Source organism: Trypanosoma brucei, chromosome 8, assembly GCF_000210295.1.
Source record: "Trypanosoma brucei gambiense DAL972 chromosome 8, complete sequence".
Taxonomy (NCBI): Eukaryota; Euglenozoa; class Kinetoplastea; order Trypanosomatida; family Trypanosomatidae; genus Trypanosoma; species Trypanosoma brucei.
The window spans coordinates 636883-652770 of NC_026741.1; the positions used below are offsets into that span (position 1 = coordinate 636883).

Below are 15888 nucleotides of genomic sequence, written 5' to 3' on the forward strand. Positions count from 1 at the left end.
TGACGCTGATAGTGGCGTGTTTCTATCGTTTTTTTTTTTTCGTAAACAAGAAAAGTTGTTACCTGTGATCGTGTGGGGTGCTGTAACGCACGTATAATCCCCAGCGGTGCATTCTATTATCGTTTATTTTGACCTTTTTTTCTGTTCCTTAAACCCCCCACGCGTACGTTGTTTGATCGGAAGGAATGAACAAGTGAGAAAGCAAAATGTACATCTATGCGTTCGCCGCAACTTGCATTAATATTAGCTTGGTTACTTAACCGTTCGTATCACTCTCCCTCACGTGCACTAATGTTTAGTCCCCTGCTTTAGGTTGATTTTTATTTTTTGTTACACATCAGTGGCCCTTTCTAACCTCGTACTTGACACGCGACACATTACTGCGAGTGCTCTTCTTTTCTCGCTTGAGCAAGTGATGAGGTTTTTTCCCCCATCCCTTCAAGCAATCAACTCTATCTTCTTTTCTCATTAACACGGCTGGCTATTCGGTGACATTCCAGCACCGAACAGTCGGTGATGTGATGTCGGGATCTTCTGTCGTACACATGCTGCATTTGAAGGTACTTTCCACGCCTGATTTCGTCACTGATGCCCAACTACCGGCAGACAGTTGGGAACCCCACGCAATCAGAAAGTAAGTGATGTACAGTTTCTTGTGGTCCACGGACTGCTTGGGAAGTGCCGGGTGAAATTTTTGGCCATAAAGACCAGCCTCTCGTACTACTTTCATAATGCCTGACCCCATCGAGGTTCTGAATACAACGGGACTTGTGCTATGATGCGCCTCTCGGCGATAAGAGGACCACGTGGTGGGGGTTGCAGTTGAGCTCAAGTGGGGGTAAAAATGGTTCTGCGCCTCGTGTTCACGGTGATTCTCAAGATTTGTAAATCCCATAAGTCTGGTATCACAGTTGGGACGCTTTTGTTGTTGTTTGTTGACAGATTGCCGTCGCACTATCACTGATGGATCTGCCTCTAGTATAACTGGATCAAATCCTTTGTCCTGTGCAAGATCTCCTTTAGTGGAACCTACGTGGGTACTCCGCCCCGAGAAGCGTCGCAGAAATACCGCAGGTTTGCACACTCATTCACAGTCCAGTATTTCCTGTCCCGGACCTCAGAGTCCCGGCGCGTTGCACTTGCAATATGTACCGACTCTGACCTTTCAGGGACTTCGTTAGGTATTGGGCTCTTGCTGCTGAAACCAAAAGACTTGATGCTGCATGTTTAACGACGGCGGGTAGCCCTCTGTGGTCCGCGATACTATTCAATGCTAGTGATTAGGTGTTCTTTACTCTTGTGCTCCCCCCTCCTTCGTCGCGGCACCGTGGTAAAAGTATCGGCGGGCGTACTGCTTTCACTGGCGGTCGCTGTTGCCGTTGTTACATTTGCTCCCCTACAAGCGCTAATACCCTTTTGTTGTTGTTCTTTTCCTGTTTATCTTGGTGTTCCATACGAATACATACGTGCGGTAAAGAATAGTTTCAACTCAGTCGACTTCTTCACGGCGGTCCGCATATACGTACACGTGTACGCTCCATCTCGTCAACGCACAGAGGCAACACAAAAGGAAGAGCACTTGCGCAAGGAAACAAAGAGGAAAGAAGGTTCAAAGTAGTCAGTTGATATACATACGTATATATAGTTTGCGCGGTACAACGGACAGTGAAACAAAGGGGATCTTGCTCGTTTTGGCCGATTTGTTTTTGTACTCGCCGAAACTCCGTCTTGCTGCATCTCTTTGTAAGTTGTTGACAAACATCTGTAAGATGGGAGACTCGATATCACCTTCGGAATTACTTCCAGGGCACGCTGGGGAAGAACATTTCTTATCACTTGAAGAAGGAACGACTCCGCAGGTCCACCGGCAGGAAGTGACTACAGATGCAATGACAAACCTTCAACGGCGTAACGTTTATGTCTCTGGCCTCCCGGAAACGTACCGTGCTTCCGAGTTTCGTGATCTGTGTCAGTCGTTCGGTCGGGTGGAGGCGTCGAAACTCTGCGTTGACAGTAAGTGCCGGCCGGCGAAGGGTTATGGTTTTGCACTTTTCTTCGAGGAGGAGGACGCATTGAAGTGCATCGAAGGACTTAACGGCCGAGTGCTTATGGGCGGCCGACCGTTGCAAGCACGAATAGCAGACGCCGCTGCAGCGCCCGCGCCACTGGACCCATCAATAGCCCACCCGCCCATTAGCCGCACGCGTCAGGGAATGAAAAATCACCACCGACAGCTTGGCGCAAGCATCAGCAGCGGAAGCGGTCCTCTCGACAGCTCCATCGTTCTCGGGCGGAGCATGTCCTTTTCCTCTCGAGATGATCTTACAGGCTCACAACTCGGGCTCGCAACAGCACTCATCCCGGGAACCGGAACCCCATCGGCCCCGACAGCTCTGCACGCACCGATGCAAGCGCCAATTCACGGTGCAGGGGCCACACAACCACCAGGGGCCGTTGGTTACTCACTCGCGCCGTTCCCTGTGCCTGGTGGCTACATGCCTGTTGGGCACTCCTTCATTCCGCAACAAACTGTTGGCATGCCTCTATTTGTGACTATGCCACAAACCGCGCCCGTCTCCACTACTGTTGCACAGCAGGTCGTCGTCCCGACGACAGCAATTGTCGCACCGAACGGCTATACACCACAGCTTTGTTCATCGCTGGTGTATCCTCCGGTTCGAATGGAGTGATGGCACAGAGGGTAACGAAGTAGGAATTTTTGCCGCCAGCTGAGGTCGTTTACCTTGGGTTGGCTGTCATGGAGATAGGGAAGAGAGAAGCAACATCGCGTGCAAGGAAAAACGAACAGAAGAATCGATCCCTCCCCCCTCCATGAGTCCTTCTTCGTTTATAATTTCGGCTGTTGTTTTTGCTGTCACCTTTTTTTTCTTCCTTCTCGTTCGCCACACCCTCTCCTCAACCTCCTTTACCTCCATGGATCTCTCGGCAGCAGTCCCCCTCCCCTCATTCCCCTCATGTTTTGGTGGTCGCCTTATTGGCACCTCTTTTCGTCATTTTTTCCCCCCACTTGCTGCAGTTCAAGGCGTATTTGTGGGGAGAGTAAAGAACATAAGTGAAATCTGAAAACAATAGAAAAGAGAGATGAATTAATTAATGAATGAATGGGAGAAATAAGGAGGAGAGGTGGTGGAGAGCTGGGGAACTGTAATGAAGAAGAAAAAAAAGAAGAACGAGGGAAAGGTAGATTCAGTGGGGGAGACAAAACAGTGAAGAAGAATCTGGCGGAAAGCAACAATAAGTGTGAAAATGAGAACGAAGGTGTGAATGATTCTTCAGTTTAAGAAACCACACGTGAAGAAGGACAGAATATATAAATAAATATATCTATTTATATGTTGATGTCCCAGAAGAAAAAAAGCAAAGAAGGGGAGATAGAAGAGGTTTAAAGGGAGGAAGGAAGACAGACCCTGAAACCAATAAAACAAAATAAATAAATAAAGAAACGCGAAATCAAAACTGAAAATGCGAAAAAAAAAAAACGAAGAACAAGAAGGGTGCAATGAAGGAATGAACTCCACAGAGAGAATACCCGTTCAAACATTCTTTTCTTCGTTTTTCCCCTCCTCCTCTCCCCGACGCAACCGCCCCCCTTTTTTTTTCTATAATTGGCTCTTCTGACCCACACCCCCTCACTTTCCTTCTCAAAGAACGCCATCTTGTTTTCCCACCCTTTATTATTGTTAATTTCTTTTTTCGCTTTACTATTATTATTATTATTTACCACCCCATCACCGTTACTTTTAGTTGTTTTTTTTTTTAATGCCTCTCTCCTTTCATCTTTTTGCGCTTTTGCTCCTCCTTATTGGTTATGTAGAGCGATTTATATAAATCTAATATATATATAAATATATATATTTGTATTCATATATTTTATGTCTTATATACATAACTACTTTCGCGCAGAAAAGGGAAAGAGGAAAGGAGAAGAAGGGGGAAAATAGAAAGCCCATGCATATATATATATATATATATATTTATTTGTTTATTTATTTATATATATATATATGTATTCTTTGTACCTCCCTTTCGTTTTTACTTTGTTTTTGTTCTACCTTTTTTTTGTTTCTACTTTGTTTCTTGTTTTGTTTACTGTTAGTCACTCCTTACTATTTTTACCGCCTCTATTATTATTATTATTATTATTATTATTATTATTATTCCTATTACTACTGCTATTGTTATTCCTATTCCTATTACTACTGCTATTATTATTGTTATTTCTGGGGCTACTGCAGTGCTTTCCCTTTCTTTTTCTTTGGGTGTTCGCGTGGTTGAGATTGTGATGTGACTTCTGTTTGCTGACGATTGTTTGTTTCTATTTGATTGTGCCGGTGTCTGTTTTCCCCCACCCCCGTGCTGTCACGAAGAAAAACAAAAATTAAATTGAAAAGTTTTTACTTCTCCTCGTCCAAAGCAATTGCTCTCCTCCTTCCTTTTCTCCACACGCGCACACGTACGTAGTGAACTAATCAAAGAGTGAAGAAATAAAAATAAAAACACGCGTCGTGTTGTGGATCCCTTTTTCGGATCCAATTTGCGCTATTGCTTTTTTTTTTTGTTAGTATTATTGTTTTGTGTTTTTTTTTTCTTTTTCTGTGTGTGTAATATGATTTTGTCGCTTTTCATTCAGCGGAAGCAGACAGTAAAGTTATGGGCTCATATGCTTGCATGTGCATTCCATCCGATATTGCGCGGGAGTTGTTGTTTTGTTTTGTTTTTCACACCTTCGTCCCTTTTTTTTTTCTTTTTGGTTTTTATTGTTTGTATATATTTTCATATTTATGTACATATATTAGGAGCAAATGCATGCGTGTTTGTGCTTTAACGCCCATGTGTGCGCCCCTTGGCTTGCTTTCCCACAAATACCCTTTCGAAACGCCTTACGGAAGCGGGGACAATATAATTAAGAAGAAAGGGAGATGAGGGGGGGAAAAAAAAAAGAGAGAAAGAGAAAGAGAAACACCAGCTCGTGGACATGAGGAGAGGAATCAAAAAAAAGACAATGAAATGAAATAAAGTTAAGTGAAGTGAATTGAAACGAGGTAAGAATTTAAGAAGTTAAGAAAGCTGGTGACCCGCCGTCGCTTTTCTACTTCATTCCACTCTTTTTTTTTTTTCTTCTTTTCTTTTTTTTTTTTGCTAGTTTTTGATCCGCTTTGCCTTTGCATCTTATCTTTCCATTGCTCCCACTGTTTTTTTATTGTTTCTTTTTTTTCCCCCTGTTGTTGTCACCATTATTATGTCATGTTATGTCACCGGTACTACGACAGTTGCATTATGATAGTTATTATTTTTGTTCTTTCTTTTTTGTTCTCGTTTTGTGACGTTGATGTTTGGTTTCATTTTTATTTTTGCGGTTACCTTTTTGTTTTTATTCGCTTTTTTTTTCCTTTTTGGTTTATTTATTTGTACTTGGTGAAAAGGAAAAAAAAACAAAAAAAAAAAAATATATATATATATATAGATACAGAAGCAGAAGCAGAGGAAGAGAGAAGAGAGAAAGAGAGAATGAATGAATGAATACGATGAAGAAGATATTGGAATAGAGGTGGAAAGGGAGGAGAAAAAAAAGAGGAAAGGGTGACGCGGTTGAGTTGACGGTAAACAAAACAGAAACGATAAGAAAAATAATGCACAAAATTCTTCCCCTTCTGTTCCTGTTTTTCGTTTTTTTTTGTTTGTTTTGTTTTGTTTCGTCTTCTGTTTGGTACCGCAGCACCCGTTACCATGGCCCTCAATATGTCTTTATTATCATTATTATTATTATTATCCGTTACTGTTATCCTTCATTGGCATGATGTTTCTCCGCCGATATTTCACATCTTTTCATTGACTCTTATTATTTTTCACTTCATCCATGCCGACTCTGCAGTACTTGTAGAAATTTCATTGAAACAGTATTTTGACGAAAAGGAAGCAAGAAAGTTAAAAATTAATGTAATGTAATGTAATGCAATGCAATGTAATGTAATAAAAAAGTAATAACAATGACAAACCTAATAACTATCATAATTATAAGAGAAATTGAAAGAAAGGACAAGGTAGGGTGGAAAAGGAAGCAGAAGAGGGAGAAGGGGGTGAAAAAAAAAAAAAAATTAATTGTTTAAGGCTTGAGAAGGGAAAACGGCACTGTAGTAGAGAATGAGAAGGAATAAAAATAAGTGCGTGAGTAAATGGATGAATCAACAACTAAGTGAATGAGCAATTTCATGTACACAAAAAAAAAAATGAAAAGACGTGTTTGACTCACAAAGGGGAGAAAGAATAGCATGAAAGGTAAATATTTGTGTCAGAATAAAAAAGAAACTAAGAATAAAAAAAGAAATAATAACAATAATAAAGTGAGGCAGAAAATGATGTTTCCACACCATTGGGATTGTTAAATGTTGCGATTTGGAGAGGAGGGAACGCGTGTTGGCTGACGTGGTGATGAGAATTTTTTTTTGTTTTGTTTGAGGGTCACACGTGTTCCCTCCTCTCCTTCTTTTGTTTTATTTTGTTTCCGCCCTCCCTCGTTCCCCCTTTTTGCGTTTCCCCTTTTTCTTTTTTTTCTTTTTTTTTTTTTCTGTTTTCCGTTTTCTGTTTTGTTTTTTTTTTTTTTGCATCCCATCGATTTGAGAGTTATAAAAGACGGGGAAAAGTGGAATGTTTCTGGTGCGACGAGAGCTGGACATGTAAAACACAAAGGGAAATTAAGGAAGTAAATAAAAGTAAAAAAAAAAAGAAAAGAAGAAAAACGAAAGAGAAAAAAGGGAAAAGGAAAAAAAAAAAAAGCACCCGAGTGGGTAGAGGATATGCTGGCAATAGTGTGGTCAGTTTATTTTAAAGAGGGAATATGTGGAGGGAAGGGAAATTTTTTGAATATAAATATTTACTCCCACAACATGCCGGAAATATATATTAATATTTGAAAAGAAAAAAAAAGAGAGAGAGAGAAAGAGAAAGAGATGGATTGGAAGGTAAGGTAAGGTAAAGAAGTAAAGTGAATGAAGCGCGTTGATAATAAATTAAGAGGAAATAAAAAATGTGAAGGATTTGAAGAAGTTTTGTTGGTGCTACTTTCAAGTGAAACTAAACAAAATATGTGAAGGACGTAATCAATATTTATTTGTTTGATTGATGACGCTTTTATCCATCTGTCTTCCTTTTGCTTGTAATTTCACTTTTGTATTTTCCCTCCTTCCCCTCATCGTTTGTTTTTTCATACTTTTTTTACTTTTTTTTTGTGTTTGTATGGTTGGTTGTTCCGCGTAGTGCGTTTTAAAAAAAAAAAAGTATTGAATAGCATTGTTGTTCGTGGACCTGGCGTCCTATTTTTTGTTTTTTTGTTTTTGTTTTACTTTATTTTCACCTTGGATATGGGAATATGATAAAAATAAAATAATAATTAAAAAAAGGGGGAGTGAGGTTTAGTGAACAAACGAAAAGGAAGTCAAATGAAATAATAATTTCTTTATTAAAGTGGCAAAAGAACAAGAATGACGTTAACGATGAAATGAGCTCCACATATGTCAGGTACTTGAAATCACGTAAAAGATAAAGAATGATTTAAAGGAAGATAAAAGAATATGAGGAATTAGAAAAGAGCAAGTAAGTAAGGGTAAGTATATTCTAAAGGAAATGCTACTTGTACTTATAATTAATGACAATAATAGGGAGGGCAAACCAAATATATAAATATAAATAAAGATATATATATATATATATATTTATATATGATTAAAGGAGCGAGAGAAAAGGGGGGGGGGCAGAAACGAACAAAATAAAGTTAGTGAAGGAAAAAAGAACTGAATAATAAGGTGCTTTCCTTACCGCATTTGTGAGCCACCCCTCATCCCCACATGTACGAGAGCATTTTTCATCGTTTTCGTTCCTCAACAAACTTTTGTGCGATGAGGTGGTGGATGAGGAGTGGCAGTGCCAAAAGTAAACAAATGGATCCATATTTCCATTTTTGTTACTTATGAATGTTCACACCTTATCTTGTTTTTTTTTAAGTTTTCAGCCTTTTTTTTTCGTTTTTTTCTTTTAAACTGTGTGTGTGAGCTCTTCTTTTTTTTTTTCGCTTCCTCCCACCCCCATTGCGGGATCCGCTTTGCAAAGAGGAAATATTTTGAGGTATGTGGAGGGCTCGCGTGTCCTCATATATGTAAGCAGCGCTTTTTTTTCGTTATGCTAATTTGAAAAGGAATTTTCATGTATGTACATAGTTAATATAAAGAAATATATTTATATATTTATAATATACAATATATACAAGAAATATACATACATGTTTCTGTGACCGTCTATCTAACTGTCTGACCATCTAATTGACTGACCGACTGGCTGTTTGTTTGTTGTTGTTTTTTTTTTTTCGTTTGCGTGTAAACATAGATACATCATAATGGAGTGGCCTCTCATGTGCATGTGCGGGTGCATCCATGTGTGCATGTCTCGTGTTTCCGTTTATTGTCATTATTATTGTTTGTATTCCTTGTTTCGCACCTTGTGTGTGTTTGCTTGTTCGTGTTCGCCTACTTTTTTTGCTTTTTGTTTTTTGTTTTTGTTTTTCCTCCTTCCCTTTTATGTGAACCATGGCTATCATTTCTTATTATTACTGACATTATAGCTATTGTTATTGTTTACTGTTGCTACTGACATTCCTCCCTGGGTGAATTTCAATTATTTGTGATCTCCTTCTCGTGTTTTTTTTCCCATCTTCTTCAGTCTTTCCTTTTTCTTTCTTTTTTTTTGTTTGCTTCGTGTTGACGTTAGTTTTCTGTTTTTGATGTGCGTGCAGTTTTTGTTGTTTCAACTAAATTAATTTTTCTGTTTTTTCCTTGAGGTCCTGCGCGCGGTGGCGAGAAAAAACAAAAGTAAATGTCAAATAATGGCTGGTTTTTCGACAAGGTTAACAGAATTCAAAAGGAATAAACAGTTTTTAAAAGAGAAAAAAACGGTGATTAAAATATATATATTTAAAGCTGACAGATATACAAATACGTGTGTGATCCTGTGTGATTGTGTGTTTGTGCTCACATTAGAAAGTAAATAAACAAATTTAATGTACTTTTCTGCCGTCGAAACTTCCCTCCGCTCCCGTGTTTTGTCTTTGACGTGATATCCAGTGTGCGGATGAGGTTGTTACCACTTTTCTTTTTGTTGTTGTTGTCGTTTCTTCGCTTTTTTTGGGGGGGGGGGTTTCAGTTCTTGGCTTTTGGCTTTATTATTGCCGCTTAATGGATGGAGAAGGGAGAGGGAGGCGATAGAAGCAAAGAAGAGTTCTGTTTGTTTGCTCGCTGCGGACTTCTGTTCACTTTGATTTAATATCCGGAAAGGAGCAAAAAAAAAAAAAAAAGTATAATTCATTTGACATTTCTTGAGCAAGTCGTACAATGAGTGAGCATACAAATACTTGCAGCATCCGTTCTCTTCCCTCCTTAATCTTTCTCAGACTCTTCCCCTGTCATCTACTTTATTGTTTATTGTACTGTTCCCTTTCTATTTTGTTTCTGTTTTCGTTTGTGTTTGTGTTAAATCCGATAATCATCAACAGCATCTAACCGGTATTTTGTTTTATCCGTGGTAACGAAAAGAAAAAGAAAAAAGAGAGACAATAATATATCTCTGTTAATGCCCACGTTAAACTATATATTTTTGTAGGAAGGAGAGAAGAGGGTATGGACCTGTTAAGGGAATTACATATTTGTTCCCTTCTGTATGAACCACACTTACCTACGGTTTTTGTTGTTTTTTTTTGTCTTTGTTCCTCTTGTTTTGGTTTGGTTTTTTGGGGGGGTTTCGTTTCGTTTCTATTTCCTTTTTTTCTATTTGTTTTACGTCTTTGATTGTCTCGTTGCGCGGGAAGAGGAATACGAGTAAGAGGAGAGAACAGAAGAAAAGAAAAGGAGACAAGGAGAAAAAGGAAATTTTGTTTATTCCTTATGCTTTCAAAACTTTTTTCCCGTATCAGTGTGCGTGTACGTGTGTGACTGCCTCGATACAACTGGTTTCACTTTCGTGCCTTATCATCTGCTCCTTCTCTTTACCTCTTTTTTTTTCTTTTTTCTGTTCCTTTCATTCTGCTCTCACGTTCAACAACCACACAGTGAATTTTATTATTTATTAACTTTATTATTACGACAATATATATATATATACGGTCGCTACTGTTAGCTTACCGTCAATATCAGTAACCATGTCACGCGGTTCACAAATGTTAAATTTAATAACAGTAATAAAACAAATATACAATTGAATAGACGTGCAGAAGTTTCGAAGTGAAGTCGAAAGAGCAAAAAAGTTAAAGAAAAAAATATGTAGAGGGTGGAGCCAACAATAACGTATGGGAGGAATGAATGTGCTTTATGTCCGTGACGGAGGCGTAAAATGATGATGAACTGAAGTTATGGAAACTAACAAAATAAGGGAAAGGACATATATATATATATATATATATGCGTGCATATATTGTGCCGGAAGGAAGCGGAAATATACATTGAAGCATACCGGTGAAAAATTGAAAGTGCGGAACCCCGCGTCTCCGCGTAGTGTCACCTGTTATCCGCGCATTTTCTTAGGGTCTCTGCTTTTAGCGTTGCACATCACCTTTGCAACAACGGAGTTATCGCCGTTTCACACCTGTGGCACAGATTTTCGTGGCTCCTTCATGACACTTATGCTCACTTTACATCTCACCTGCCGTTTTTCATCAAAAGTAAAGACCTTCCGTAGGGATGTTGAGGAACGAAATGACGAAGTATTAAGTCTGTCGTCACTGCGGACAGCTTCTGGCGTGGCACCAAAACACTCCTACTGAAAGAGCTCAGTGACGCCGCGCTCGCCATTTGTGAGGCAGAGGGCCACAACGTCCAGTGCCTCGTGTACGATCGGTCCAAACGGGAAAATGTTCCTATGACAGAGGGCCGCGATGCGTGGTACAGCGACGTTGTAGAGACCCTCACGGCAAGTGAGCTCGCGGATTGCCCCGTTGTATGGATTGGGGCGGAGGATCCCCTTTTCCTCTTGTACACCTCTGGCAGCACTGGTAAACCCAAGGCAATCTTGCATACGCTGGGAGGTTACAATTCACTTTCTGTAATATGGTGCGCACACAGAATGAACTGCAGTTTCACCGCAGGGGGGCTGCTGTATTTTCCTGGTCTTGAACCAAATTTGCGCTCTCCACGGCGGAGACACTAGACACACCCAACCCGGTCTGCGTTCGTCTTTGACCTCCCGTTTCAAGGGTGGCACGGCATTGATTATTCACCTCTGCCATTTGGAACGGTCAGGCCATAATGTTCGACTCGCTCTCCTTAACCCCCCCCCCTCCCCCACCTGCAATCAGTCGGTGCCATGTTCGCCGTTGAGCGAAACTGATTTTTTTTTTTTTAGGTGAGTGGTGTTAACCTCTATTTTCGTGCCCTTTGTCTCCAATCCCACACTGTCTCTGCTGTCTATTTAGGAAGCCAACGAATGGGTTGTCTCCCTCCCGACGATTTGGGGCCGTTTGTTTCAGACCATGTTGATGTTAACGAGGCGGAGCCTGTTCCCCTGAGTGACGAGGACCTCGATCTACTTGTGCGGTACTCCCTTCTCCCCACTGATGTCGTGAGAGAAGCGTGGGCCGTCTTCAACCACTACCGTGTAGTAGAGTGCCTCCGGGCCCAGCAGCGCCATTACGCTATGACAGGTCATTTACCACAGAAGTCAAGGGTGTCCATGTCAGCGAGGCCGTTTCCGGTGGCGGAATGTGGTGGGAAGCTCTTCACAACTCCGGTTAGGGCCGCCAGTGGCGATTGCAACGCGGTGAAAGAGGAGGAGAAGGCTCCAGTTAGTCCGAGAGATTGTGTGACCGGTGAAAATTCAGAATGCAGAAAGGAGGAAGTGGAGGTGGCGGTTTTGGGCGCGGAAGGCCTCCGGCAATTCTTTGAGGATACCGGAGCGCCGATCCCCACGCTTGAGGTGACTTCCTTTCTTCGGCGGATGTCACAGCCCCCTGTAGAGTACTTGCTGTACCAGCGTGCACTGGAAGAGAAACTGAGTGGCGCTGCAGCAGCTGCTGCACCTCCCAGAGAGGAATCGCCAGGGGTTGGCCAAAGAAAAAAGTCTCCACAAACTGATCAATCGAAGCACAACAAAGGCCAAAGTGTAGGGCGTGGTCAACGACCGAATAACAACACGAAATCGCTGAATATTCTCGTTGATGACCACATCGACCTGTTGGAGGAACAGAGGGGTTCTGGAGGGGAAACGGTGACATTTCCGCTTTTCCTCTACATCTTGTCGAATGCTGAGTTGGGAAAAAATTTCACCGCCGATGTCCGCGAGAGTGAAATAAATACCTTGTTTCGGACATTAGACGTGGATGGTGATGGCGTTGTTTCCGTGGACGATATCCAACGGCTACTGGAAGAGCGGTGCTCACTTGGAGACACGTTGTATGAAGACCGTGACATTCGGTACCTGCGAGGAATGAACCTAACTGAGCTGAAGGCTGCGCTGCGGGAGTGCGATGTTGACGAGGACGGGGCGGTGAGACTAAACGACTTTCGCTCAGTTTTGAGTTCGTGAGCTATACACAGCATTAGTTTGCTAGAGTATATGCAATTACCGGAGATCTCCAATTACCCTTACATATATATTATTTTTTCGACTCCTTTGTGAGTGGAAAAATTATGTAGGGTGGCAGGAGCTGAACTAATGTATAGAACGTGGGTAAGAACATGGAAAGAAGGCAGTAACCGTCGTGAAAATGTTGTGCCGATGTGCACATTTGTGGGGCCTGATTTGTACTCGTCAGACGTGAGGGTCTACACCGCTGTTATACGCTGCGCTCACTCGCGCCCCCTGCCTTATCCTTTATTTCTTTCACATCCGCATTCTTTCATTTTCGTTTCTTTTTTTATTTTGCATGATGTCTTGTTCACGATAATCAATGTTAACCACCAATTTATCGGGTGGAGGGTCTTTGCAGAAATGGGTGTCCCATTACTTCTCACTTGGTTAAGGCGACGGTTTGCGGCGTGTTTTCTCCCTAGCAACAGTAACGTGAGTGCCGACTGCTTGTACATCGATGTCAATGGACTGGTGTACCAGGCAGCCACCCTCGCTACTTCTGGTGGCGGGGACCCAGCAGACATCGAGGCAGCCATTCTGCGCAGACTGTTTGATCTCCTGGACGACATTGTGTTACGTCTCGTCCGGCCGCGCTCGCTGGTGTATCTGGCTGTTGATGGTATTTCACCCATGGGAAAACTCGCCCAACAGCGCTCACGACGACGACGGCGACGACGCCAGGACCCGCATTCACACGTTCGTACCACGGAATGGGACAGCAACAGCATCAGCGTTGGAACGTCTTTCATGTCATCTCTGACGGATGCACTGCACTTTTATTGCGCAAGTCGCGCGGAGCGCATAAATGTGGAGCGGCTTCGTGAGTATAAGCAACGTGACGTTGGGAAAGACGTTGCAAGCGCTGGTTTCCCAGCCAACGAGAAAGCAGCACCCTCGCTCATTACGTTTGTGTCAGATAACGTGTGGCGTCCCGGTGAGGGCGAGTCGAAGATTGCAGATGCCATACGGCGCTTTCGCTCGCAACCAAACTATGATCCAAACACCGCGCACGTCATTTGTAGTTCAGACACGGATGTGACTGTGTGTTCTCTGATACTACACGAACCTAACATTCATGTACTGCGCTATGAACATGTTTCAGCTAGCACCGCCAAAGGTGGCAACAATAACTGGCAAACCTACGCAGGCGACAGCTGGGCGTCCACATTCTTCAGTATCTACGCTTTCCGTGAAGAACTTCGACTAAGGCTCCGGATAGAGCAAACTTGTAGTAACACTATGTCGGCTGAGGAGCTGGAAAAACTCAACAAACAGTTTGAGGCTGCTCTTCATGACGTGGTGTTTGTATTGCTCTTGTTTGGAAACGACTTTTTACCATCCGTCGGATGTCGAATTGAGGAGGGCTTTCTTGACAGTCTCCTGGAGATGCTCGCCACTGACTTCGTTACACGGGGACGATCTATCGTTGATCCAGTTACTAACACCATTCAATTCGATGCTGCACGATACGCCCTGGAGTCTCTCGCAGAGATGCGCAACGAGCGTTCGGGTGGGCTCCAAGTTGACAACGGTGCAGAAGGTGCCGCAGATTGGGGGTTCGTTAATGAACAATTTCTGCAGCGGAAGGCAGCAGAGGAGGCAGAGAAGGCGCCTTGGTGTTACGCCTATTGGACAATGCTGCAGTGGTCACTGCAAAACAGCGCTGGTGTCGTGGAGCACTGGGGTTGCTACTACCCCTATAGTACCGCGCCCCCGTTGCATCTGCTTCAAAAGTACTGCGGAACACTCTCATATGATGCCCTGATGGAGTTAGCGGAGAAGAGGAGCCGTAGGAAAGTTGGCCACCACAATCGGGCCCACGATGGGACTAACTCGGGCTCAGGGGAACGGGTGGTGAGGCTGCGGGGACCGGGGCCCACCGACGTGCTGGTGCAGCTGCTCGTCCTTCTGCCTACTCGTAGTATCGCGCTGCTCCCAACTGCAGTGCGAAAGGGATATTCGGAAATTGAGCCCATTGTAGTTGCCCCTGTGGAGGAAATCGACTTTGCTGCAGTCCAAACGTGGTGCGCAACGAAACGGGGGTTGTTCACGGAGGAGGAACGCGTGCGGTTCGATGCGTACGCACTCGCCGCGAGTGACCATCTGGTTGCGGGCGACGTGCATGCAAAATGTGTTCGGGGAAACGAGATGCTTTTTGTCGCTGACTGGAATGCTGAGGAGCTTGCCGCGGAGTTGAGAGAACTCGAGGAAATAATGCAAGGTGGGGGTGGCACCCGCAGTGACGGATCGTCCAGTAGCAAAAAGCGGACAGACACCCTAAACAGTGCAACCGGCGTTTTCACGTCTTTTTTCTCTGCGAGAAACGCAGGAAAGACATCGGCAGCGGTAGCAGCCTTACTTAGCGCCCCGAAATTCTCCAGAAATATCGGAGAGGGGGGCACCGGCAATGCCGACACTGTCACCACAAGCAGCGGCATCCCAAATATAAATGGCACCTCAAACAACACCGATAGAGATGTCTTACAGCAATCGATTGACGTCGACGTGCTGAGTGCCGCAAACTTCACCTTTCATGCTGTTTCGACATCAGCACTAAAGGGTGAATCGATGGTTCGTCGGGTTGGTAATATCACTGGGGACACCTTCGAGTGTGGTTCGTACAGCGTCGGTCCGTTGTCGCGCAATCAGAAAACGATGCGCGTCAGATTGCGGTGGCGCGTTGCGTCCAGGCCGCCTCGAGACGCTGCACCATTTTTGCCGTATTTGCTTTCAGGCTTGAAGCCCCGGCAGAAAAGTGCAGAAGGTGATGGAACCGCCGGAAAGGAGGGGGTGAAGCGCCCCCGGTCGGAGGTAGCCAAATCGGCGGGGGATGATGACGCCAAGAAGAATGTTTTCGACGACTTCACACAGCAAACAATGTTACACGATACCTTGCAGGAGAAAAAAGAGGCCCTGCGACGCCGTCTGGAGGCACTTCAGGGGGGAAATGCCACCCTGGGGACCTAATTTCACGATTTTCTCCTCTCTTACCATGTGCTCATTTCTTTTATCCGTTGCCATCATCGCTTCCGGGCATGACAGGGGGAAGGGGTACAACGCGGTGTTAACTATAGTCTGAGCTTCGCCCTCTGAGTTGCTGCACCCTAAGGGTTTTCCCTTATTCTAGTTACATGGTCTTTTCCTTCTCGTTGCTCTTCGGCTTCCGTAATCATATCTCCACCGCAACACGCTGGAGGGATTTTGTGTGGTTTATGGGAAGTGAACAAAAAAAGAGAAAGATAAGGAATAGTGCTAGTGTTACTT

The 15888-nt window shown here is 43.5% G+C and overlaps 6 protein-coding genes across 6 annotated transcripts; 5 read left to right on the forward strand and 1 right to left on the reverse strand.

The window, feature by feature from the left end:
• Positions 1 to 481: 481 nt before the first annotated feature.
• Positions 482 to 895, reverse strand: TbgDal_VIII2340 (hypothetical protein, unlikely; the record flags this gene model as incomplete). Its single annotated transcript, XM_011777261.1, has 1 exon — positions 482 to 895. One exon carries the CDS (start codon positions 893 to 895, stop codon positions 482 to 484), a length of 414 nt encoding a protein of 137 aa, XP_011775563.1.
• Positions 896 to 1270: 375 nt separating this feature from the next.
• TbgDal_VIII2350 (hypothetical protein, unlikely) lies at positions 1271 to 1618 on the forward strand (the record flags this gene model as incomplete). The annotated part of the gene is made up of 1 exon (XM_011777262.1): positions 1271 to 1618. One exon carries the CDS (start codon positions 1271 to 1273, stop codon positions 1616 to 1618), a length of 348 nt encoding a protein of 115 aa, XP_011775564.1.
• A 151-nt stretch (positions 1619 to 1769) lies between these two features.
• TbgDal_VIII2360 (RNA-binding protein RBP10, putative) lies at positions 1770 to 2690 on the forward strand (the record flags this gene model as incomplete). Its single annotated transcript, XM_011777263.1, has 1 exon — positions 1770 to 2690. One exon carries the CDS (start codon positions 1770 to 1772, stop codon positions 2688 to 2690), a length of 921 nt encoding a protein of 306 aa, XP_011775565.1.
• A 1279-nt stretch (positions 2691 to 3969) lies between these two features.
• TbgDal_VIII2370 (hypothetical protein, unlikely) lies at positions 3970 to 4296 on the forward strand (the record flags this gene model as incomplete). Its single annotated transcript, XM_011777264.1, has 1 exon — positions 3970 to 4296. One exon carries the CDS (start codon positions 3970 to 3972, stop codon positions 4294 to 4296), a length of 327 nt encoding a protein of 108 aa, XP_011775566.1.
• Positions 4297 to 11481: 7185 nt separating this feature from the next.
• On the forward strand, positions 11482 to 12579 carry TbgDal_VIII2380 (hypothetical protein, conserved; the record flags this gene model as incomplete). Its single annotated transcript, XM_011777265.1, has 1 exon — positions 11482 to 12579. The coding sequence occupies one exon, from the start codon at positions 11482 to 11484 to the stop codon at positions 12577 to 12579; it is 1098 nt and encodes a 365-aa protein (XP_011775567.1).
• A 129-nt stretch (positions 12580 to 12708) lies between these two features.
• On the forward strand, positions 12709 to 15591 carry TbgDal_VIII2390 (5'-3' exonuclease XRNC, putative; the record flags this gene model as incomplete). Its single annotated transcript, XM_011777266.1, has 1 exon — positions 12709 to 15591. The coding sequence occupies one exon, from the start codon at positions 12709 to 12711 to the stop codon at positions 15589 to 15591; it is 2883 nt and encodes a 960-aa protein (XP_011775568.1).
• Positions 15592 to 15888: the final 297 nt, after the last annotated feature.